Source organism: Chrysemys picta, chromosome 8 (assembly GCF_011386835.1).
Source record: "Chrysemys picta bellii isolate R12L10 chromosome 8, ASM1138683v2, whole genome shotgun sequence".
Lineage (NCBI taxonomy): Eukaryota > Metazoa > Chordata > Testudines > Emydidae > Chrysemys > Chrysemys picta.
Window position 1 is genome coordinate 43,339,124 of NC_088798.1, and position 27,131 is coordinate 43,366,254.

General features: G+C 41.3%; 1 protein-coding gene across 3 annotated transcripts in view; it reads right to left on the minus strand.

The window, feature by feature from the left end:
* Positions 1-27,131, minus strand: part of NR5A2 (nuclear receptor subfamily 5 group A member 2) — a 124,576-nt gene that overhangs the window by 15,924 nt on the left and 81,521 nt on the right. For all 3 annotated transcript variants that reach the window (XM_024102025.3, XM_024102024.3, XM_005304363.4), the window contains one exon: positions 15,486-15,633. In XM_024102025.3, coding sequence (XP_023957793.1) covers positions 15,486-15,633 — 148 coding nt within the window. The remainder of the gene's footprint in view (positions 1-15,485; positions 15,634-27,131) is intronic.

The following is a 27,131-nucleotide window of genomic DNA, read 5'->3' on the forward strand; positions in this document are numbered from 1 at the left end:
CTGCTTCCCCTGTAGGGGCCCAATCCAACTCCCACTGAAATCAGTGGGAGTGTTTCTACTGAATTGACTGGTAGTTGGACCAGGTCCTACTTGAAAGTAAGTGTCCAATGCACCTCAGAGCATGTGAATTTTTCCAGCTATGAGTTTCAGCAGTGTTTACTTGTGGACAGGGTTACATTTCCCATTCCCATTTTATTTTAAAGAATGGGATTTATATTTTCATTTTCATTTTTTTTTACAGATTTTCATTAATCTTTCTAAATTAACTGTAAAAGTTACATTGGCTGGAGCCACAGAAATCTTTAAAGAAGCTTGAGTTTCTTACTTTTAAATGTGAGGTCATGATCGTGAAATATTGCTTTCCTGTTAAATCGGAGTACTGAAACAAGGGGGATATATGTTTTGTGGGCTATAATTTAAGTATACACCCGCACCCTTGTGTTATATATTATATAAACATGCAGCCTTTCAATTCAAAGGTATTCAGCAGCAAACAGTGGATTCTCTGGTTATACATGATCATATCCTAGAAATGCCAGAGGAACTGCTAAAATTTGCTGCAGCATTCTCCCACCCTTGCTGCAGAAAATGATACTTAACTGCTGGAGAAATCCAAGGGCCCTGATCATATCCCAGGCTATCAGCTCATAAATTTTCTTTTGTTTCTCTGCATTCTTGATTTACATTCACTAATTGGAAGTTAATGTGCTCCCAGAGGCATGTAAATCATATTTAATCTAAAAATCATACTACTTTCTTCCAAGGTGTGCTTCAGAAGGCCACTGAACATGTTAAATATTCCAAATGCCATCTCTGTATCTGCTGTGTCTTTGGTAATATTATAGTGAACCTTTTTTAGTAGGTGGTGGTGACTGGGTGTTTAACATAGAGGTTATTGTACCATTCGCTTTAATCAGAGGAAGTTTTCTGAATGTGGACTGGTGAACATTAAAGCAACCCTCACTGTATCTGTCCAGCTGAATTTAATTAAATTATTGCAAAACAAAGCAGTGAAAGATTTCATCTTGATATTACTTTCCTAGTTCAGCTTTTGGGGTAAACAAACAAACAGTTCCCAGTGTAGAAAAGACAAATCTGCCTTGGCACCTACCCTGTAAAAGAATTACCAGCTAGCGTAACTTGACATAGGATCCAGTTGCGTCAAAAATCCCAGATATTTGATGTTTCAAATTCAGACATCCTTCATTTAGACCAAAATAACACACATTTATTGTGTACCTTGCGGTTGGTGACTATTTAACAGCAAGGTGCTCTCACAGCATGGTACTCTTTACTTTATGTGCACAGTAATGAAAGTTCACTATTGATTTTTCTGTAGCTGCTTGTAACTAGTATAGTTGATACATCAATAGAAAAGGAAAGCACAATGTTTCACAGGAGGCAGAAAATCAGAGAATACATGATGCTGTGATAGTAAATCATGGCATAATCTCAGGAATTGATAGATGGTTACTGCTAACTTGAAACCCATGGCTTTCTCTGAAAAGACTACCCTATAATCGCCCAATATGTTCTAACAGACTGACTGCCTGTAATAGTGCTAACGGACACAACACAATGTTTCATCTTCAAAGTAATCATTTCCACAAGCTCAGTTGTTTTGTTGTGGCAGAGTCCATTTTGCATCTTATTGCAAAGGGAGACAGAGAGAATATGGTTTGAATATGGGTAGGACTTGAACTTTGTAAGAGATTATTTCCAGAAAAGAGCACAGAGGTTTTAAGTAAGTTGTCATTAATTCTCAACTTGTAGAAACCTGCAGCTCTCAGTAAAGGAAATGCCTAAGAATTGGTTATTGTTGGTGTCAAAATATTTAAGCTGTTTTGTCAGAAAAGACAACTGCACAGAAAATACGTTTACCACAACCACTTCCGGTTCCAGTGTTCTGAAAGGGTGCCAGAAGTCATGTGAATAATTGTTGGTACTCTTAAGTGTCTGCTGCTGTGTCTGCAGAATGTTTTCAGGGCACAAATATGTCTGAATTGTACAGTATGCCTTGTGAGGTTTTTACCAGGAATGCTCTCAGCTGCTCCATTCCCTTTTCACCCCTGTCCCAGCTACGGTAGTTTTACTTGTGGTTTTATTAACTGTATGGTCTCATCTCACTGCTAAACTTTTAAAATGTAAAGGTCCACAGTAAAGGAATGGGATATTACTGGGGGCAAAACTCCAGATAACAAAGCTGGCTGGCTGAAGCTTTATGTATTATTCATACCTCTTCTATGGCTCTCACAGTAGCCATTTACCCATGTTCCTGCACTTGTAGCATTGCCTTCTAGTTCTTTTTTTTTTTTTTTTTTTTTTTTGAAGAGTTCAGAGTTTGATTTTTGGCCCTCTCAGCCCTCCAAAAAGCAGCAGGTGATTCATCTCTGCGAGCCTGAACATCTGTCAGAAAAAATGGGTATCCACAAAGGGAACAGACATTCTCAGAAAATCACCTGCCTCCCTACTGAACTTGGACAGCAGTTGCCCTTTGAGGAAGAGTCTGTCTACGGTAATTTATTCTGTTTTGGTCCATGGGTATTTTTGGAGAGGAATTATCAGGAGGAGGCCTAGAGTCCTTGCCTTCCCTGTCCCCAAGCAATCCACCCCCATAAAGGGTTCCCCTGCAGTTGGGAGAATGGAGAGAGTGCTGTTGAGGTGCCACTCCCCATTTTGGCATTTTCCCCCTTCTGTAGCTCAACAGCAGCAAGTGGAGGGATATACTGGGACCCACGTTTCTAAAGGGCACTGAAAGTCACTGTCTGGTGATGATGCTCAAAGTATATTTTTTGCATAAACTCTTGAGTTTAATTTATAAAAGCAAGTTAAGAATATCCCCAATAATTAAGGACAGTGAGTGAATCTTGTGCAGGCTGAGGTTTTGGAAACTGCATTGAGTATTTTTGGGGCTTCTAAAGCTAGTTCACTCTGCTCACTCTCTGCTGCATGCTCCACCATTGTGGTAGGCACTGTACAAGATACAGTCATAGGGCCTCTGCCCTGAAGAGCTCGTATAAATAATTATATATCTGTACTGTTGTAGTGCCTATGAGTTCCAGTCATGAACCAGGACCAATGGGGCTAGGTGCTGTAAACACAGTATAAAAAGACAGATGCAATTTCTTTGGTGCAGGGACTAACTACTAGTCTTGAAGTCTGTTTCTGCGCTTTCTTCCATTGCTACTTTTCTGTTCATTTATTTATTTCATTCTCCCTCCATCTCTCACTTTTACTCTTAGCTCTATTCCATTTTTCTCTTTCCTTTTTGCCAATTTTCTCCTCCCTGCCTTTTAATATTTTCGGACTTCTTTTCCATGACCCTCCATTCTCTTGACATGTTTTCCTCTGACCCCCATACCATAATGTTCTTACCCTTCATCTTTTACACTTTTACCACTTCCTCTTTTGTCCTGACATTCTCTTTTTCCTCCCATCTGGTTTCCTCCCTGAACTTCCTTCTCTCTTGTTGGCCTGCTCTTGCCTCCATTTTCCTTTCCCTCCCTCATATCCACCCATTACTTTTTCCTTCTCCTTTGCTAGGAAGCCACTCAAACTGCCACTGTTGTTCCTTCTACTCCACCCATGGTCCATATTTCTTCCTTTTCTCCCCCTTTTCAGGTCTCTCCCCCTTCTGTCTCTCTTTCCAGGTTGTCCCCCCTTCGCTCTTTCCCAGGTCCTCTATTACATGTCTCCTTTAACTACCTCAGTCCCCACTGTTACAAGAGTGCACTCTAAACGAGATGTCTGTATATATGTAGTTAGTTAAATAATGTGCTAGAAGATGGTGCTTAAGAATATGCAGCATTGCACACAGGTTTTCTAAGAGCAATAAAAGTTGTTGTGCACTGCAAATGGATTCCTTTGTGCAGCTCTTTACTTCAGTTCTTAACTGCTTTCCAGCTTGCATTCCTGTCTCCACCATGGCTAATTCCAGCTGCGTGTTCTTGGCTGTAGGTAAGATAGGCCCAAGAATCTCTTCAGCCTGGCTGCAAAGAGTCTTTTGATGCAGAGCCAGGATGAAGCAGGAGCTACTGCTGCTATGCACTTGCATGGCCCTCCACATCAGACCTCTCAGCAGTGGGAAGCAGAGGTCACGTCCACTCTTGCTGCACAGCAAAGAGGCAGGCAGTGTACATTTGGTTGGCCAGCAGGTGGCAGGAATAAAAGCTGCCATTTGCGGCTGGAGAAGGCACTGCTCTGCTCGCAGCCTGGCAGGGCTGCTACAGCCATAGTCAGGCATCAATGGGATGAGAGAAGTATGATGGGGATTTTTGGCACACTCTGCAGTGTGTGTCCCCTTAGAGGCTGATTATCAAGTTTATGTTGGCTTTCAGGTGATCATCTATGTTCACGCTGTATTTAAACACGTTTGTAGCTAACAGCTCTGATTCCAGTGTGGAATTGGCCTTTGTTGGGGTAGATTGTTCCATCCATATTTCAGACCTAGCTCATAGTTATTTACAGCACTTCATTGTTCCCTTCTACACCGCATCATAAATTCATGTTTGTAAACGAACTCTCAAGATGTTAGAAATTGGCTGGGAAAATCACTGTTAGGATTTTAAAAGGTTCCATATATTTAGTATTGCAAACTCCTACAAGTTAGATGTTATGGCCAGATCCTGCCAATCCTTACTTATGTAACTAGACACAAGTAAGGATTTGCAAGAACTCTTAGTTTTACTCTGTGGGCGGGGGTGATGGGGGAATTATTACCAATTCTATAATGACCACTTCTACATAAAAATATGTAATTCTCAGCCTGGCACAATTACTTTCAGAATCTATCCATACGTTCAGAATATTACCTTATGTCTCAGTTCAACAAAGCACTTAAGATCATGTTTACCTTTAAAAATGTGGGGTGGGCCTATTAAATTCAAAATTAATCAAATGGATTGGGGGCCTTGGCCACTGAAACTGAGGAACTGGTCTAAGGAGTTTAGTGCTTCTGCTTATAGTACTTGAAAATTGTGTATGTATGCTCATTCCCTCCCTCCCCCCCCAAAAAAACTCCCCCCATGCAATCCAGTACCATGCAAACATTGAACATATGTAATCTACATTAAAGCCATATATGGTGCTCAAATTCCAAAGTGACCTATCAGACCCAAATGTGGATATGTGCTGTTGATGTTTTCAGTATAGCTGTTAGCAATGGGGGAAGCATCTAATACTACAGTGACTGACATTCTATAAATTCATTAGATAGATAAAGTCCCTTGGTGTTGTGATTGCAGAAGATACTGATAGGCTTATTCTGAAATCCCCACTGAATGCATATAAAGTCAGTATAGAATACAACCATCACTTGGATACCCATGTTTCTAATTACTGACAAAATTGCATCTAACAAATATGTGACCTAATTTTCTTTTCAGCATCTGATCCTTTTGTTTAAAAAATTGCATTTTTAAAAACCAAGTGAAAGAAACTGCAGGCTTTTTTTGGTCTTTAACATCCACCTTCCCCAAAGGTAGAGTGACCATTTCGGGAGTAGTTTGTGCCTGGTGTAACTCCATTGAACTCAGTGGAGTTATACCAAGGTGAATCTGCATCATTCATTGTGTTTTATCAGATAAAATCAATGCAAATGAATGATTATTTCATTTCTACATAATTTTGGCTCAGTGCACTTGTTAAAACACAATCAATGTAACCGTAAAACAGAAGGATACCTCTGCTTCCTTTTGAGGAGTTTATTAACCATGACTCTAACATCCAGAGCTGAGGTGAATTATAAAGGATTAAAAACCAAAATGGCTGGTTCAATTCCTCATCATAATTTATTAATCCCCCACCTCTGTTCATTTTACTCCTTTAAAATAATTTCCTTTTTTCATAGACACTGAACTGATATAGACTTAGAAATTCTTTGAAGAAAGGTAAGTAGAAAACAAATGTTAGCTGTCTGTTTTTCTTCTAAGCTGATTGTACAGTGTTTGGAAACCAGCATGGAAGGCTGGACTAAAAAATTGTCAGCTTGCCAAATAAGTGTTGTCCAAGAAGCAAAGAGTAGTCTTGCCTGGGCAACCCAGTTTATCAAAATCCTCACTCCACACATCATCATTTAGCATCTGTAACAACTTCAGGAATCGGGATTCATTTTCCATTATTTGGCTTTTTGTTGCTGGTTATGATGGATGAAGTAAAAGGAAGACAGCTTGATTTCTTTCCCTATACAGTAACTCCCCACTTAACGTCCTCTCGCTTAATGTTGTTTCAATCTTACGTCCCTGCTCAATTACAGAACATGCTCCCCACTTAACGTCCTCTCGCTTAACGTTGTTTCAATCTTACGTCCCTGCTCAATTACAGAACATGCTCCATTTAAAGTTGTGAAATGCTTCACTATAACATCGTTTGGCTGCCTGCTTTGTCCACAGCTGGCAGCCCCCCATCAGTTCCCCTACGTCCCCCCACAGCGCCTCCCGCCCTCCGGCAGACCCTGTGGATCAGCACCTTCCCCCTCCTTCCCCCGCCTCCTGCCCACGGCAATCAGCTGGCTTGCGGCATTCAGGAGGGAGGGGGGAGGAGCGAAGACTCAGCACGCAGGCCCCCCCTCCTTCCTCCTGCCTCCTGAACGCTGCAAGCCAGCTGACAACTGACGGCAGAAGGCAAGGTGAGGGAGGGGGGAGGAGCGAGGACGCAGCGTGCGGAGTTAAGGGAGAGGAGGGGGGAAGAAGAGACTGATTAAGGGTGAGGGCTTGGGGGAAGGGGTGGCATGGGTCGGCTGAGGGTTGAGCCCCCAACCTCTGGTGCTTGCAGAGTACGGGAAGCTGCCGCCACTGCTGCTGCGCAACGTGCTTCTCCTAGCCTACAGCACCTTCAGCCTCCTTGCCTGCCTCCTTGTCTCCAGTGCCAGTGGGCTGTGCCTTTGTGGGGTAAGGCGGGGGCACCTCCCAACTATACTACTGTACTGTACTGTATGGCAAAAAAATTTTCCCTGGAACCTAACCCCCCATTTACATTCATTCTTATGGGGAAATTGGATTTGCTTAACATCATTTCACTTAAAGTTGCATTTTTCAGGAACATAAGTACAACGTTAAGTGAAGAGTTACTGTATTGAATTTAGAAGGGCCAGAGTAGCAAAGGAATAGGGTTTTGATATAAGGTTGCAAAGGAAAGTCAAGTACATGTCATTTTGTGCCATACAATATGGGGAATGTAAGTGTTCGGGTGTGAAAAGTGACCTTTGAAAGGGTTCCACACAGTTTTAGCCCCTTGATTCCCACTGACATGAAAATGTAGAAGGTAACTCCTTCAGGACAATATGTTACACAATTTATAAAGAAAAAGACTTTCCCCAACATCCATAAAGGTTCTTTAATCAGGGGCTTTTAGCTGTGACTTTTATGGAGTCTGTCATAAGGCAGCCCTGCCTGGAGTGTCCTCCTGTGACAGGCTGCGGCATGACAGTCATGCTTGCCTCAGTTTCCCCTTTCAGAGTCCCCAGTAACTCTATGCAAGCTGTCTAGACCTCCTTCACTCACAGGGACTAGTCACCCTGTCTCAGTGCCAGATGATATTTTGGTTATGATACTTTCAATTATATAGCCTCTTTCATCCAAGGATCTCATTATTACTTACAAAGGTGGGTAGATACTATTGCCATTTTACAGATAAGGAGACTGAGGCATCATTTGAGTAATTGTCCAAAGCCACATTGTGAATTTGTGACAGTCAGTAATAGAAAACAATTCTCCTGACACCCATCGCCTTGGGAAAATCCCTCATAACATGAGTTAATCCTAAATGTGTTCAAATCTAAAGCAATTAGGATCACAGAAATAGAAAATAAACAAAAGTAATATATGAAATATCTTTATTGGGCCAACCCAGTTCAAACAAACTTTACTTTAATAGACTTTAAGGCCAGAAAGGACCATTATGATCATCTAGTTTGACCTTAAGGCCAACACAATGAATTTAAAGGTGTCTCCTTGCTTGTGCAAGTCATTCTTAGAACAGGGGATGTAAACTATCTTGTTCGTTTCCAAAAGTAATCTATGCTAAACACCATCAGTTAAGTAAACAAAACTATTAATGTAACAAGCATCACATGGGATAAATATATTGTCAAACTATTGTAATTGTCAAACTATTAAGTATTGTATACTTAAATACATGGCGTTTTTAGCTATTGCAGCCAGCTGCCATCTCGTAATAAATGAAATTCACTCCTTCCCTTGATATAAATACATATTGATTAGGTTTAAACTCTGAACTTCAAAATGAGTTATATCTGCCCATGGCTCAACTGCTTTGTTCACTAGAAAGAAAAAAAAACCCAACAACCCCAACACCTATTATACTGCATTTAATTAAGACAAGCATCAGCTTTATGTACAATTATTTGCTTCTGCCAAGTCTCTATGGTGTAAATATTGAATGGTCACATCTCCTGAATGCTAATCAATCCTTTCTGAATTCCAAATGATTACATAAATTTAAGGAAATGTTTATTTGCCAGTATTATCCTCAGATGCATACATTAGTTAGACATTAGGATCAAGATATGTGCATCTATTTGACAAGTATACAGTAAGTATTTTTTCTAAATTAGACTATCATATGGGGAAAGTTAAAAGCCATGGCTGCATGCTAATAATGCTGAGAACCCCAGGATATTCCTCTTGCTTATCTGAGTTCACTAGATACAATTTTTCTAATGCACTTGGGTAACAGTATGTGATGAATACATTACAAAGACCTCCAATGATTATCACTAAAAACTATCGTAATATTAGACCAGTTATAAAGAGGCATATTTTATAAGCTGTCAAAGGTAAAACAATCTGGAGTGACCATGATGTGCATTCTGAATAAGATTAAATTAAACCATAAGTACTGTCTGTTACTTTCAATAAGAATCAAGCATATTTAAGACAACAGTTCTGTCTTTGCATGCATGTGTGCAGTCAGCTTTTACTGAACTCAATTAGAGATCTGCATTAGCTACTGGGGGCAGAATTTGTCCCACAGTATACTTCACTTCCACCTTGTAGCATCTGTTTTGAGATCTTTGAATGAAACATGCTATATAAATGCAAAGTATTAGGAGTATTAGCTATGAGCCTCCCAACAGCCATTAAGATAAAGAACTATTTTTGTTCCAATTTTACAGAAGGTGAAATAGAGGCACAGAAAGTCTTAAGTAACTTGCACACATGAACTGGAAATAGAACTTCCGGAAATAACTTTGTCTGACCTAATCCTTCCTCCTATTATTTTATGTTCCCAAATTTATAGGACCATTAGTGAACTGTGCCTTTAACAAACCCAAACCAGAAAATCCAAGTGGCTGGGACCAAGTGTGGTAGATGCAGGAAGCTGCAGTGAAGGTCTGTTTGTTGGGTTGTCTCTCTGTGTGTGATAAAAAATTGAGGATCATATACCCCTGCACTGATTAGTTTCTGTCTAGCTCTCTGATATTGTCCTCTGTTCCCTCCTCAGACCCCTTTGCCCTGCTCAAGCCACATGACTCACTGACCACTTTGTTCCCATCTCACACTCACCAGATCTGTGGACCCCTAAGCCTTGTAACTCTGCCACAAACCAGTCCACATGCCCCCTTCACGTCCCTCTTTAAAACATACCGCTTCCAAATGATATCCTAGTGTTCCTCACCCAAGATGGGCTAACTAATCATGTGATAAAAAATAAACCCTCAGCAAAAACTGTGGAAGTGACAAATTACATGTGAACCACAAAGCTTTAGCACTATTCGTTGCTGCATGCTTTCCTCTAGCTGTTGTCTGTTTAGGTTGTAAGCTCTTTGGAGAAAGGGACCGTTCCTTGTCTGTAATCACTCAGCACACGGTAGATGCTTTATAAGTAAATAATAGTAATAATTAATCACAAAATCCTCTTCCAGCTTCAGGCTGCTGCTGAGCTCTTGGAACCAACTGAAAAGTGTTGCTGCACAGATTTCTCTGTGTGCTTTCCAAGAAGCAAATGATGGAGCACAATAATGAGAGCTGTCCTCTCCCATCTGTGCTGGAGTACTACAGAGAATACACAGACATAAGTACAGGTTCCTTTGCTAATATTGCTCCTATCTGGCAGAAAAGGGGCACATCTCTAATGGACAATATAACGTCCAGGGAGAGTGAATCACAATTGTCTCCCCTTGTGACATGGTGGCCTGCTTGAAAACTAAGTCTTTCTTTGCTTTGTTTAATAGCCGGTTGTTTGCCATACATAATGATTAAATGTTTACTGTTTGGACAAGTCCCTGTTGCTTCATGTTAAGTGAGATGCAAGATCAATAGCTGCTCTGCAATTATTTGCCCATTGATAAAGCCTTCATTTCTTAAATGAAGTACATTTATCTGTGTTCTGACAGTGATGAGAGAAGTACCAGTCAGTTGCTGCCTATTCTAGCATTAAGCTCCGCACGCAAACAAGTGGCTGGACATGGATCAAATGATGTCTAACTTTCTTCCTATTGGCATTTCACTTTACAAACTGTTCTGATGGGAAGTGTTGACAAATCCTTGCTGAGTTCTAATGATGAAAGCCAGCAGGACAAATAGGAAGTTCTGGTAAAAGGAAAACAATGGCTGGATTTCAGTTTAAATGACTTGACTGTAAAAATACTAGACAGCAATAAAGAAAAGATCTGTTGCACCTGAGAAGATGATAGAAAGTATCCCAATGAGAAACCTGCTTGGTTGTTAAAATGTCCATCTTAAATTAGTCATTTAGTTAATGGAAAATTAATCTGAACTCTTTTCTTTTGTAGAAAGGGGACCTAATTTAGAGCTAAAGTGTGAAATCCTGGCCTCATTGAAGTCAGTGGCAAAATTCCTATTTGCTTCAAGGGAGTGAGGATTTCATCCAAGGTATGCTGTACTGTATTTATCTGTTTCTGCTTTAGGGTCGCAGAATGTTAGTGCTAGTCAGTGAAGCAGCAAGGTGACAATGCTGTTTTGCTGCTAAAATACATGCACTTTTCTGTTCATGTGTGTATGTGAAGAGGCATATTTTGACATTGTTGGATTTGTAAATAATTCATATGTTTGTAGCTTTGTTTATATTAGCTGTTATTATTAAGCAGGCTGCAACTAGTATTTTAATTATGTTAGATGTTTAATTTTGTTGGGGGAATTGATAGCAGTTTCTGTGTGTGCTGATTATTTTACTTAGATATGAATTTTTAAGGGTTGGGTGGTAGTACAATAAGTAGTTAGTACCTGTGGCCACTTTGCTTTCTAGGTGCAGTGTTTGGAGATGGAAAAATCTGTGCATGGGATGTTAATACATTAGGGACTTGATCCTCTGAGATGCTGAACTACATGTAAGACGTGCTGAGCACTCTCAAGTTCCATTGATTCCAAGGGGAATTGAAAGCTCTGAACCCGTTGATGAATCAGGATCTGTAGGTAGAAATTTTCTGAGGAATTATGTATTGGGATATTTAAGCATCTATTTTCTACTATTTTGACCCATCTCGGTCTTCAGTTCCCTGTAAAATGAGATCAAGTGGTATCTGGTTATTTTTGAATATAAGGGTATAGAATTACAGACCACAGTTTGCTGCCCTGTTTGGAAATGCCCTATAGAGTTTAATAGAAAATAATTTTTCTATAGGTTTTGGACCATTTTATAGAAAATTATACTCTTGCTGTAGAACTTTATTGGATGTTTCTAAAATCCCACAGGAAGGATCCCGTTCCTTGTTAAATTCTATAAACGTTGAAGGTAATTTCAACAGAACTCTGTTTAATCACCATAAAATTCCATGGGATTTTTCCATAAAAGGCTCGCTGAGAGTGATCCTGCTCCCACTGAAGTCAAATTCAACCCCCCTATTGACTTCAATGGGGGTAGGATCAGTCCCATGAAGAGCACAGGCTTAAGTGGGACTGTTACATTTTGTCAATGTCTGGAATAATTTCTCAGGGGGTGGGACGGATTAAATAGGTAACAATTTAGTTATATTTTGGTGAGACTTGATCTAGTTGTGGCAGAGAAGGCGTGCTTATTGATTTCAGTCTAATTTATTTTGGTGGTAGTTAATGTCTTATGATCTCTGTGGGTCACATCCTTCTTCCTTAAAGGGGATGCTGTTTCCAGATGCCTGGGCTTGCTGACTCTCTCCTGATTTGCTCTGCTTCAGCTCCTCTGCTCTCCATTCCTTGTGAGTTAGGCTATGGACTTCGATCAAAGGTGTGATTTGTAACTGGCATAGGTATACTTGCGCTAGCTTTAATGTAATTAGCATAGTTAAAGACATGGTGGCATGGACCGCAGAGTGGGCTAGCAATGTGAATACCTACCCATGGGGACTGGGTTTGGAGAGGGGTCTTAAGTGACAAGAGAAGAAACAATGGGATAAGGGTGGGAGGCACCAGAAAATAGATGCCAAAAGGGGCAAGGGAAAAAAAGGAACAAGGAAAATCTGTAAAACTCCCTGTTTTCTAGTTCCTAGCTAACTTTGGGATTAGCTGGACTATGGGACTACAACACGAATCCTCTCATTTAAGCTTCAACATTCTTTTATTATCTTGGGAATCAATCAAAAGCATTTTTCTGCACAAGCCCTTTGGACCGCTTTACTAGCAGATACTAACAGTCTACTTCTTTAATTTTATATCTAGACCAGCGGTTCTCAAACTATGGGGAGGGCCTCCCAAGGGAGGTGTGGGAATGTGTCAAGGGAGGTGCTGTGTGCTTGTGCTTTTTGTGTGTGTGTGAAGAGCTCTGGCTGTCAGGCCTGGGTGGCTGGGCTGGGGCTTGTGCAGAAGGGACATGGACACCTGGGAGGTGGGGATATGGGGACAACCGGAGCCCCACCATCCAGGATTGGGGTCTCCTTCCCTCCCCCATCACTCAATCCTTCATTGGGAGGCAGCGCGAGCTCAGACTCTCCTTCTTGACCCCCAATCCCTCACCTGGAGGCGACAGGGCTCCAGCTGTCAGCCTCGGGGTGGCAGCGGCAGGGCAGAAGTAAGGGTAGCAATGGCATGCTAAGTCTGCGGTGAAAAGTGATATCAACAATATCACTAGGCAACTATCTGCATCTTTAGGTGCCTAAATACCTTCAAAAACCTGGCCCTTAAACACATACTTGATTTTAAGCCTGTGAGCAACATCATTAACTTCAGGGGGATTATTCATCTGCTTAAAATTAAATATGTGCTTAAGTGCTTTGCTGGAAAGGACATCTGTGTTTACTATATTAATTGTCTCATAATTCTACTTAAAATTTCTGCCTTAGTTCAAGTGGAAACTTCTGATGATGATGAGGATGATGATTATTAATATATTTACATTTTACTCTTAGTAGGATAACACCTAGCTTCAAATATTGGGCCAAATTCAAGCATGCAGTTAACAGGAGCCATTCTATTGAAGTCAATTATGTTGCACTTGTCTGTGCTAGGCCTGAATTTGGCCCTGTGAGTTAATCTGTTTTCAGATGCACTGGACCTCTCTCAGGTACACCGTTTTAACATGCTGATATAGAACTCCTTTGATTTCAGCAGAGGTGGACCTAATTTACACCAGTGTAAGTGAGAGGAGAATCAGACCCTGTCTCTACAAAGGGCTGGGTACTGTTGCAAGATGCTGCGTACCCTCAACTGCTTTGAAGCCAAGCTCATCACCTTGCAGAATCAGGCCAAGAGCCAAAAATATAAAGGCAGGGAGCAGCATACTTCCTAACTGAATGGCAAGTACTTGAAGAGCTGATGATAATGATCAGACATAAAGATCGCTTAAAATAAACGTGAGTGTTTTCCAAATGTAATTCATTTATTCAGCTAATTTGAAATACCACTGAAGTGAGATGAATTTCTCTAAATATTTTATCAGGGAAAAGCTATAAGTCTCTTCAGACCTTTCTATAACATTGTCTAATGACTACAAAAATATACTGTACTAGAACTAAGGAAGCAGATGCCTTGCTTTACACCAGGTTAATTCATAAGACAATACCACTCCTGCCAAGAAAGGTCTGCTTTTCCTTCTCTGAACTAAACATATGGGAAGAAATAGATCTCCAAATATAGAACGTTAGTGTGTTGCGGTCAGTAGATAAATTACACCTCATTTGTTTTTGGGATTGAGCATGTACAAGCCTTGCAATCACCCAATATGCCTGCCAATGCTGACATCTTCGGGGTTTTTTCAATAACATTTCCGGTTATGTTATTTCACTACAAATTCTATGTCATAAATTATTTTTTCGTCTTTAAGATGCCTATATTTAAAATGAGTTTCTTCACGAACACTCTAGTTTTCGACAAATGCTGTGTGGCAAGTCCAAGAAGAGTGCCAGGCTCTAGGAGCCAACTTTGAACATTAGGACGTAGCTCTCGGATTTATGCTGCTGCCCAGTCATTTCACTCCTGCAGTTTATTTACAGATGTGCTGCAATAATTCTTTATTTTTAAAGTTTTATTCCTTTGCACAAGAGCTTGTAAATTGAAATTAAAGAAAAAATATCAGTAGTGCTGAAATTTACAGGTATTTATTTGTTTTTGTTACATTTGGCTCAGTCCCTGCACCGTCTATTTGGACAAAATGCCCTTTGATATAAATGGGATTTTTGTCTATGGAGGGATGGCTGGATCTGGCCCTATTTATATTTTTCAAGTCTCCTCCTTCAGCTGTCTGCCAGCATATAATAAATTCACCTGGCAAAACTGTATTTGCCGGCTTTATTAAGTCAACAAAATGAAAACCTAAAACAGAAGACAGGCAGAAAAATCTGGTCTCCTGAAATCAATAAGAATCCATCTCCCTAATCTCTTTTTTATTCCTGGCAATAGTGATTTTTCTTGACTGATTCATTGGGAGCACTGATTTAACTAATTTGTCTTGCATAGGTATCTTTTCCATTCTAAGGCCTTTCCACTCGTACAAAATAATCTTCTCGTTAAAGTCTATTTCCTGGATAGATCTTTCATAAAATGACTACCATTTATTTGCACTTTAATAGTGCCTTTCATTGTGCTTTTAAAAACTATTCGTTACATTGTTGGTTTATGTATTTCAATACCGACACCAAAATGCTAACAAGACTGTGTACTTACCATGCACACTCTTCCAAAATACATGTATATTTTAACCTTACTACTTCTCCATTTCTTACAGAATTGCTTTATAGAATTCAACACAAAATTATGCCTTTCTATAGTTTTTCTGAACCCTCCTTTAAAATTTAGTAAAATTTGGTTTAAAAATGTATAGCATGTTAAAGTACACATTGAAAGAGTATCATACCCTTTTAAATCCCATCGAATCATTTTCACAGAACTCTATTTTGTAAATCCCTCCTACATTCTATAGCATTTCCCCAAATATGATAATTCAAAAATAATTTCCTGGTTACTGTGAATGTCATAAAATATGTTTCAAAGTCTTACTTCATTTTTCAGGAAAAAAATAAAAAGCATTTTATGAAGCCAAAGATTTTCAATTAAAAGATATCAATATTAAATAATGCACAAATAACAGGATTTACCTACCTAAACTAAAGAGCACCAAGAATTTGAGACACACAAATTCTCGTAGATCAAACTGCAGGGAACGAAGCTTTGCTACTAGCTCCTGTGCATGGCTCATAAGGTTGTTGAGGGTGGCTCCTGCTTGAGATGCTATTACTGAATAATCCATCTGTAAAAGAAAGTCACATTTTTGTCTGATTATCATTGCCAGATATTGTGTCCAGTTGGAGAGTCTCAAGAAATCTTATGCAAGTGAGATACCCCAGGAAGTAAAACATTTTACTTTAATCTCAAAATAATTATGGAATCAAATCAAGATGATTTTGTTTAGAAACCTATTCTTGCACAGCATCGTACTTTTCAAATGTTATTGGTGTAAAGCATGTGAGTTTATGGTATGTAACAACATTTTTGAGTATTGGTTTGTACTAAAGTAAACGACAAAATATTTTTGATATGATACTACGTATTATCAAAACTGTCTCCTCCATCTGTTCATTGTATCCAACTGTTGTCTCTCATCCTATATCTAGATTGTAATTGTAAGACCCTTTGGACAGGGACCATCTTTTCATTGTGTGTGTGTGTATGTGTGTACAGTGGATATCTGATCCTTGATCGGGAACATTTGGTGCCATTACCAATCAGAGCGTGAAAATAATTTGATTCAAGGGGCTGAAATCCTGGCCCTATTAAAGTCAATGGGAAGTTTGCCATTGACTTTAATGGGGGCCAGACTTTCACCATAGGACTTTATTTTGAGGATCAAAAAGGTTACTGTACTTAAAATATAAAGAGCCATATCTGTCCCTCATTTACACACCCCTGATTTCAGTTGGGTTGCTCAGATGTAAATGAAGACAGAATCTGGCCCGACTTGTCTGCTCTGCAGTTGAAGCCTGTACTTTTAAAAAAGGAATTTTCAATGGAAAGCACTTTTAAATTTATGTTTGAGAAGGGCTATATAGGAGCTAATTATTATTATTATTTATTATAAGATGAAATCCACCTTCAACTTCAGATAGCATTTCACTGTAACCGAGTTGACTGAGTGAAATTTACCCATTGGCAGAGGTCTTGTACAAGGCCCTCTGTACTAAGGAAATACTCTGGTACCCTTGCTTGGAGGGCACTGGTAGAGGAGCCTCATAGGGTGGTCTTTGCTCCTGTTGTGTACCAAGGAAGTGGGCTCCATGCCTGCTCTGAGTACATTGATCCAGAGGAGACTGGTGCCTGGTGTTTGGGAGGAGTGGTGCAGCCTCTGGCAACCTCCATAAATAGGACAGTTGGGGGCAGTGTCTTCTCTTCCAGCCCATAAACTGGAACTACAGTTGTAGTCCCATAGAAATTCCCAGGGCTGTGGGAGTGGTTTCTATCTCTCTCAACTCCTGTCAATCCAATGAAATCCCATTTGCTTTAGTGAATTCCAGTGGGCTTTAATTCCTCTCAGAAGAGTGAAGCAGGAATGCTACAGACAGCAGCCTCATCCACAACACACCATTCAACTGCTGCAATGAATGTAGCAGATTTCTTTATATAGGGCGAAAAGCAAGACTGCTTTGGGGGTTTGCCTTCATTGGTATGTACCCCATTTACTCTGTAGAGGAGCTAGGACTGCCTATGAACTTTCCTACACTATCCTCACATGTGCAGAAAGAATTGAATGTTGGAATTCATACCCTGAATTACAAAACTTGGTGTGCATGCACAAAGTATTTTTTTTTAAAGTAGCTTTGATAAATAAAAGCCAATTTTCACCTGCTCACTTATCTGTAAGAGGGAGACATCCTCTCTGCTAAATTTCAAGTTTCAACATCATGCACTAGAGCTATTTTAAAAAAAAGTCAGTGACAAAGCCAGGATTTAGAACCCAGGAGTCTGACGTGCAACCCTGTGTTCTTGCCTCTGGCCCAAGCTGCATCCCACAAACCACCTGAATCACCAAAATAAATTAATTGTTTCAGAAAATAAAAAATTGTAACGTTAACATATCCGTCAGAACAGCAATTTTTTATAGTAACATGATACTAACTACTTACTGCTGTGAAATTATTCACAGCAAAATCATCTCATTCACAACTTAATTTCTCCTTTTGTAATTGTACTGCTTTGTTAGGGGAAAAAAATCTCTCAGTGCTGTACCAGTTTCAGAATCTTCATGGGTGAAAATATGATCTTCACTTTCTAATAATAAGTTAAGATGTTTGGATGGATTTCCAGAATATTACTGGCCTTACTGCTGTGATTATACTATAATGGAAAAACCCAGTAGGTGTCTGAATGTCCCACCTTCCCTGTACTGGAGAGCTTTCAGGCAACCAGCTACTCTTTCAGGTGCATTTAATATTTGCAGCACCAGCAAATTTGTCTGGGAGGCAAGTCCTCATCTGCCACTCACCAAGAGCAGACTGTATTAAATTTTTATATTTATTGACATTTCATTACCATAATTGACTGCACTTGGTTCTCTAGTAGAAGGCACAGGGCTGCCTCCTAAGCAGGAGAATTGGTCCCTTGAGGAGGATTTGCAATTAAAAACAAGACAGAATGGATTTTTTTTATTGTGTAAATATGATGAGTTGAATTTTCAGCTTTAACTAGAGAATACTGGGTGTACAGAAGCCTTTTTCAAGAGTGAGAAAAATTATGAGTCAGTGGAAAGACGACCCCCAAAGGTGTCAATCAGTTTATATAAAGTCAACTGTGCATGAAAAAGCCTCAGTTAATGTCTAGTCTGAAAAAAAGTGTTCACATTAAACAGCATGCTGTCCTATTTGCCTTGTCTGTGTGCAGTGTACACAACTAGAGGTGTATGGTCAGAGTGGGTTTTATTTCTGTATCAAAGCAATTGAATACTAGAAACTCACAGATAACCACAACTACCTTCACAGATCCAGTAATTATCCCAGACGCACCAAGCAATCTGTTATCTACAGTCAGGCACTCAGATACTACAGAATATGCTCTGAGGAGAAAGACCAGGACATACATCTTTAACATACAACCACCTTCACTAAACAAGGACACTCCACCAAAAAAGTAGACTCCATCAGGGAATGGGCTACCCAAAGGCCCAAGAGAACCTGCGTCAGTACAGAAATACACCCCCTCCAACTGTACACATCTAGTTGTCACCTACCACCACACATTGGAGCCCCTATTGGGTATCATCAAACAATTACAACCCATACTTGATGGGGATCATCCTGAAAGAAATCTTTCCTGAACCCCCTCTTCTGGTCTTCAAACAGTCTTCCAACCTCTCCAAGCTCATCATCAGAAGCAAGCTCCCCCAGACCAGGACTCACCAACTCAAAGCACCAGACCCTGCCAGAACAACAGACGCAAAATCTGTGAGTATATCTCCACTGCTACAATGATTAACACATCTTTCAAGATCATCCATGGGTCCTTCACATGCCTATCACAATATATGGTGTATCTCATCCAGTGAGCTAAATGCCCCAATAATAACTACACCTCTACCCCGATATAACGCGACACGATATAACATGAATTCGGATATAACGCGGTAAAGTAGTGCTCCGGGGAGGGGGGGGGCAGGCTGTGCACTCTGGCGGATCAAAGCAAGTTCGATATAACGCGGTTTCACCTATAACGCGGTAAGATTTTTTTGGCTCCCGAGGACAGCGTTATATCAGGGTAGAGGTGTATGTGGGTGAAATGAGGCAATCGCTACACTTTCAAATGAACTCGCACAGAAAAATGATATAAGACAAAAACACCATATCACCAATGGATGAATACTTTTTACAAAGCACTCACTGTATATCTAACCTCTCAGTTTTCATCCTCAAAAGAAATCTGCACAATATCTTCAAAAGATGAGCCTGGGAGCTTAAATTCATAACTTTGCCTAGATATTAAAAATTATGGACTGAATAGAGAGACTGGATTTATGATTTATTACGACAATCTATAATCCACTTAACTCCCCCAGTTTTTTGCCTTTCCCCTCTATGACTGGAGAGGTGTTAAAGGGGTCACTTCACCTTGAATGGTCCTTTGAAACCTACTTATGCTAAACAATCTGTTCAACCTCGTATTTAGCTCTGATGCTCTGAGTACATTCCCCAGACCGGAAGATCTCTGTGTAAACTCAAAAGCTTGTCTGTCTCACCAACAGAAGTTGGTCCAATAAAAGATATTACCTCATTCACCACATCTCTCTAAAAACACCCTAATAAACTACTTGTAACTTGAGCTGGAAATTCACATCATATGCACTTGTATACTGAAGAACATAACTTTTACCTAATAGTGAGTCATACTGTGCCATCAATGCTGGTTAATTAAACCAAAAACCCAACTGAAATTAAATGATTTCTGCCTTAAGATCGATGGTCTGATATTGTGCAACAGATTTTAATGCAGAAGATGGTTCAGCATGACGATTGACGCTTTAAGAAATAAGAGCTTAAAATTAAGCTTCTAAATCCATATTTAGGTGCCTGAGGGTGAAATTTTCACAAGTGCCTAAGTAACTTAGGAGCCCAAGTCCCATTGAATTCAATGGGAGCAATGTTAGGCCAATGCTGAGTACATTTGAAAATCCCATCTTAAAATTGTAAAAAGTGATATTGTATTTGGGAAAACTTATATCGGAAACCAGATCAAGTAATCTCTAGTTGATCAATACAGTTGTAAGATATTTACTTAGATGAGGCCAAATTCTGAAGTCCTTACACACAAAGATCTCTCTGAAGTCAAGAATTAAAGGCAAATCTTGTTTACAAGGGAAAACTATATTCTGGGCTAAATAAGCTTTGAGCCTGAAGGCCAGGATATGAATACTACTGACTTAACAGGGACCGTCAAATTGATTCCTGCTGTTATGATTTATTATAATAATTGTGCTCTCCATCTCACATGTGCTCTGATCAGCTACTGCCCATGACTGCCTGAATTTCTCCCCAGCCTGTCACTTGACTTGTGGCTGGCCTTGTCCACAAGCAAAAGGGGTTGTGGCAGTGGCACAATGAATCTTTTGTGCCCTGAACTGGTGCCAGCAAGTCTTTGGGAGTAGAGCTATTGCTCCTAGCTAGGACTACTTCTTCAAGGCATAGCCGAACAGTCGGCTGTAGCAGTCATTCGCCATTTGGTCCGTTCCTGCGCGGTCGCAAGGGCTTGACGGCCCAAGAGTCCAACATCGGAACAGATTTGATGAACCCATGTAATAGGGGATCTGCCTCTTGGCTGCTTCCATCCCTTGGTTGGTGGAATTTTATCCGAGATGTTACAAGCCACTTGGAGAACAGCATTTGCTGGAACGTCTTGTGGCATTCTCGCTAGGACTAGTAGCCTCCTAAACATAGATTAGGAAAGATGAGGTCCTCATCCCTTTCACTGGACAGCAGAGCAGGACTGATCTGAAGAGGAGAGCATGCTGCGCCCTCTTGAAAGGCAACAGAGCTCCTGCTGCAGTGGGCTCCTCAGGAAGAATTCTGGTTGAGCCAGCCAGAATTCCACAAGGGATTCCACTGCAATAGAACTCTTCCATACAGATCCTAATACAAATCCTAAAATGTAAAAGCACAATCTGGCTCCTTCCCTGCATTAAAATTAATTCTTTTTCAAATTAAATTGTATTTAACATCTAGGATCAGGTGGAGGAAATAGAGGGTTGATGGGGGAAGCATGTGAGTGGGGAGACTGAAGCTGAAGTGGTCATATTTGCTGAATGCTTATGGATGGGGGACAGTAGCCAGTCATAGTGTAGTGATTTGCATAATCATTGTACTGTCCTTTTTCAATAACTAATCCTCTAGTTGGGTAGTAATTGTCCTCAGACTAGTAGATTACAGTGACTTTCACAATGTATAATTATAAAATACCAACTGTACCACTGATTTTTACATCCTCTTCAACCAGTGCCAGGAACTGCATAACTGAGGAATAAAGCTACAGTTACAGCTCAATAACTGGATAGCAACTGGACATTGTGACTGGCTGAGGTAATTTAATTTCATCTTAGTGACATTTAATTCATATCTAATTTAGTAAATTAACTTACTGTTTGTGGACAAGGGTGTGTGTTTGGGGAATGGGGTGGACAGGCAGGTGACTTAACGTAAGTTAGCTTCATACCTAAAACTTTCTCATAAGGATGTGATACTATAGTGACAAGCATGGTTTGTATAGAGAAGGATTATTTACTATCACAAGCGTAATTATGCTTCTATTGTTTGCTGAAGCGTGAGACTGTATACATTTCACTGGCAACTACATTTCACTTTTTTATGTAGCTATTAAAGCTCATTTAGAACTTTTCATATATAACTTGCCTCAGTAACTTAATGTTTTTCATAAATATTTGCTTCAGATTTCTATAGCTACCTTTGTTTTATATAAATTGAGATGGGCTCATCTTGGACAAAGACAGAAGGTATAGTTAAATCAGTTTTAGTTATATTAATTAAAATTGTGATGACTTGTACAGTTTAAGATGCCTGTCATTTTAACATGGTACACAATAATAGAAGATAATGAATTAAGTTGCCAGTGGACCTTTCCCTTAGGATGATGTTATTGTGGTTGCTAATTAGCTATAATATGCAAATAATAAAACTGATAACACTTCAAAGTACTGTATTTGTTTTGTCTAACTTACATTATAAAGACCACTAGTACATCAAGATAGGAATGGATTGCAATTTCCTGTATTGGGCCATATATATATTATCTACAGTGACTGATTTGACTTTGTTATAAAACCTAGCATTGTAAAAGTATTCTCAAGGTGCTGTACAGAGAGCAGTTTTAATCAATTACTTATTTTTTTTATAGAAGTAATGACCAAGATCAGGTTCTTCAAATTAACAACATTATAAATGTTATGTTAAAGTAACCTGCAGGATCTGGTTAACTGTCACCACAATCCATTATTAAAGCGCCCACTCCATCCTTTGCTCACCTCATCTTGATTAATACTATCACACACTGCTCAGAGACCTCTACAAAATTACTATAGGAATTACTATAATGAATGACCCTCCCCTTGGATTAAAACCTACATAGAGATGGCCTGGAACCAAATCCCTGAGTCTGAACATGCCAGAACTTCAGGGAAGTTTAGATCTGGGATCAGAACTTTCTACTTTTGTGAATGATTACACAGATACATTAGTGTCATAGTAATTCACTATTTTCCTACTGATAGGGAGTGAGGAGGTGCTTTTAACTCCAAGGCTTTACATTTCTCTTTTTACTCCCCACCCATTCTCAAAGATTTTCAAATCTCCTTCCACTGAAGGAGGACTGGCTATGCTCACTCTGGAGACCATCAGTGTCACTATCTCAATTGCCCTCAGGGGTTGCTAGAAATGATATAGTGTCCTCTCCCTCCAGGATACTGCTTCTGCCCTTGTTGGTTCTAGAGCTTGAAATCTGATGTGGGACCTATACTGGAACCATCCTTGTGATGCTGCTACCAGACAGCTAGTCCATTAGCTCATGGTTTGGCGATGTCCCTCTTTGTCTTTCTGGCAGGGCTGGTGCAAGGATGTTTCACGCCCTAGGCGAAACTTCCACCTTGCACCCTCCCTGAGCCTTGCGGCAGCTCCCTGCCCCCCCCGCCCTGAGGCGCCCCCCCCCCCGCGACAACTCCCCCCCCCCCCGCCCGGGGAGCTGTGCAGCAGCTCCCTACCCCAGCTCACCTCTGCTCCGTCCCCTCTCTGAGCCCTGTGGCAGCTCCCCCCCCCGCCGCCCTGAGGCGCTCCCCCCATGGCAGCTCCCCGTCCCGCCCGGGGAGCCAAGTGGCAGCTCCCCACCCCAGCTCACCTCTGGTCTGCCTCCTCCCCGAGCACGCCGTCGCTGCTCCACTTCTCCCGCCTCCCAGGCTTGCAGCGCCAATCAGCTGTTTGGCGCCGCAAGCCTGGGAGGGAGAGAAGCAGAGCGGGGCGGCATGCTCAGGGTAGGAGACGGAGCAGAGGTGAACTGGGGCGGGGAGTTCCCCTGTGTGCCGCCCCCCCCCTTAGTTGCTGTAGGCGGCCCTCCCTGCGCCCCCCTGCCCCAGCTCCCTCCGCCTAAATGCCAACGATGACCGGGGCGGCCGAAGATCCGCTGCCGCGGTCACCGCCGAAGAAAATGCCGCCCCCCAAATGCTAGCGCCCTAGGCGACCGCCTCGGTTGCCTAATAGGTTGCACTGGCCCTGCTTTCTGGAAACACTATATTAAAGAATGAGAAAAGAAAAAATTTCCCAAGGAAGGGTCTAGGTGTTAAAACTATGTGAAATTCAGCAATTTTGGTTCACAGGGATTAATAGAAGGTGTTCTCTTTGCTGTGAGGATCCTCATCCCTATATATTTTTTTGAGTTTAGATTCAAACTCAAAATCTCAGTAGTAAATTGGTTTTGTATTGAATGCATAATATAGCAAAGCCTCCTAAGCAAACACTAATCATGCCAAGATTGCTGAAAATCTTGGGCAGGGTTACTTGAAAGGTTCAGGATCCTTAGCAAACCTTTAGACAAACCTGAATTTGGCATTTGTGATTAAGCCTGCAGTCTGGTGAGTTTTGTGTAATTTGGAGTGTCACTGTAAACTTTTAGCACAATGAGAATGAACACCCCATTTTATCATCAGAGATGAGAGACTGTTAAGGACAAACCTAACTGTTTTAAATACGTGGGTTATGGTTCAGTTTTTTCCTTCCCTTTTGGACAGAGATAGTTAGATCAGATGAGATTTGGGCAAACCTGAACACAAGAAGACAATAAACCGAACAACAAAACAATCATTGCTATACACTGTTTGTATTCACCTTGTCCCAAATCCTACACAAACCCAATTGGGGATAGACAATCATGTGACCTGTTTCAGTCAATTGGCCAACCAGTCAAAAATTTTAAAAAATATCTCAAAAAAGTCTGAGTTTTAGGCAAAGTTGTGACTCATTGCTTTTTATCTGAATTGATTTGACCAAATGTGGTGATCTGGGGTCAGGGCCGGCTCCAGGGTTTTGGCCGCCCCAAGCAGCCAAAAAAAAAAAAAAAGCCACGATCGTGATCTGCGGCGGCAATTCGGCGGGAGGTCCTTCGCTCTGAGCCAGAGTGAGGGACTGTCCGCCGAATTGCCGCCGAATAGCTGGACGTGCCGCCCCTCTCCAGGGTGGCCGCCCCAAGCACCTGCTTGGCAAGCTGGTGCCTGGAGCCGGGCCTGTCTGGGGTAATCTGTCTGTACAATTTTATGAATTGAGACTGGTACTCTGGAGTTGTTCTTATGAAAATATTGTATTTTGGAATACCTCTATGTAGATGTGGAATTCACCATGTGCTGACAGGGCCTGTAGCACATACAGACCAGACTAGGGATGATGGAGAGTAGTTAACCATAATGATTGTACTCTGTCCGCATAATAGGTATGCTAAGAAGGTTGGCTGATGCAAGGAGAACCAGGTTTTTCCAACCCCTCAACTGGGGACTGGCATTTAGAGCAGTGGAAAATCCCCAGAAGCAGAACAAAGGACCTGTTGTTGTTGTTGGGACATGTAAACTAAAGGGACGCAGAGCGAGAGAGATAGGAAGGTTTAGGTAGAAAAAGATGAGTCGGGCATGCTTTCATAGCTTTGGGTGGGTGGGGGGGAGAGCTCTCTGCTCAGCTGCTTGAACAACTAATGTCAGAGAAAGCGAGAGAATCCCTGGTTCAGAAGTCAAGCCATGAGCTGCAGCAGATACCCAGAGGACACATCAGCCCAAAGAATGCCATAGAGTGGTGAAGAAATTGAGGCAGGGAAATGTGTATAGAGTTCATTATTTTTATATAGATCTGTGCATTTCTTGTGTTTTTAAAGGAAGAATGATAGTTTTAGAAATCTGTGCAAAATCTGTCTGTGTTGTGTTATGCCTCTCATAAATCTTAGAAGAGTTAACCTGTGGACCCAGAACTGGAGTTCTGGGAGACAGTGTGTTTAAGCTACAGGAGAATCTGAGGGAATGGTCAGTATTGGTCCCAGGGTCTTGGCAGTTGGACCACAAAATCTCAGCTCTCAGGATGAGGTGCTAGACAGGAGGATCTGCATCCCAAGAGTGTGCCTGAAGACTCCAAGCTAGTGGCAGCCTGTCGACTCTGTTAAGATTCCAGAGGCTTAAAGCACACAGGATACAGTATTTTGATTCCCTCACAGCTGTCTGATGAATGTCCAAGAGAGGAAGCTCAACTAGATTTGTAACAGCATACTAAAAAAGCAGAGGATTTTACTCAGGACTTGCCCACAACATTTTGGCACCTGAGGCAGGGAGCTCAAATGACATCCCCATGTCCCCTCGCTTGGGCCAAAAATGGAAAGTTCTCAATTCTGCCTTCTTCCTATTCTACTTCTCTCATGGTACTGCTCTGCTACCTACCGCAATAAAGGAGAACTAACAACTTAAAATGCCTTGTTCAAAAATGTTAAGCAACACTTAACTTTCAAACACCTGAACAGCAAATGTAATTTTTCTTGTCTGCATAGTGAACACTGGCATTTTTATGTTTGAGTAATCAAAGTGGTGCTTTCCGTGACTTCTCGGATGCAAAGATTTGAACTGCTTCCTGAAGGTCCACAGTCTGGGCCAGCTCATGCTCTATTGAGATGGTTGCAAGGCCGACCAGCCTCTCCTGTGTCATTGTGGAGCGTAGATGTGTTTTTAGTAACTTCAGCTTGTAGAAGCTGCGTTCTCCACTGGCAACTGTTACAGGAAGTGTTAGAAATATGCGCAGAGCAACAAAAGCATTTGGAAAGAGGGTGGTCATCTTATTTGTGCACATATATTCCAGAACAGTCTTTGGAGTTGATCTTGCTGAAATGTACCTTGAAAGGGCTTTCAGTTCATCACCTAAATCACTCGCATCAATATTGTGCATGTCATCATGTGTCAACACTGTCTCTAGTGCCCTGCATTGCTGGTGTAGGTCTTCTTCAGGTATAGTGAGGAGTTTTGGAATATCATACAACATCCCAAATATACTGCTGTGTTCCTTGAGCTGCATGAAACATTCTTCAGCTGACTGTATTGCACAATCTAGCACCTGGTTAAAGAATTCAACTTTGAATTGTTGTTTGGAGTCTCTTATGGGATTATCTTGTGCCTCGTAATCAAAATGTCATCTTCTTCAGTGACTCTTTTATTCTTGAATGGGTGGGAAAATAGCTTCAGTGTGAAGTTCCTCTGCCAACTTCTGTGCACTCTTCAGAACGTTTTGAAATCCCTCATCTGACCGGTAAGACTGTAGGTATGACTTTGCTTTGTCCTGTTGTTCCATTGTGCCAGATATATCAAGGTCAATACCTTGGAGTCTCTTGCTTACAACATTTATTTCAAACAGTATGTCATGCCACAACGCAAAGCCACAGAGAAATTTGAAGTTATGTATGTTTCTGGTGATTCCATTTCCCTCTGCCACAGTTCTCCTATGAACAGTTCCTCTCATATAGGGTTACCATATGTCCGGATTTTCCCGGACATGTCCGGCTTTTGGGGGCTCAAATCCCCGTCCGGGGGGAAATCCCCAAAAGCCAGGCATATCCGGGAAAATCGGGAGGGAGGGAGGGCTCGGACGGGGCCTCTTTGGCTGGGGCCGGGCCGGGAGCCGGGCCGGGCACGCGGTGCCGGGGGCATGGTGCCGGGCCGGGAGCCGGGCCGGGCACGCGGTGCCGGGCCGGGGT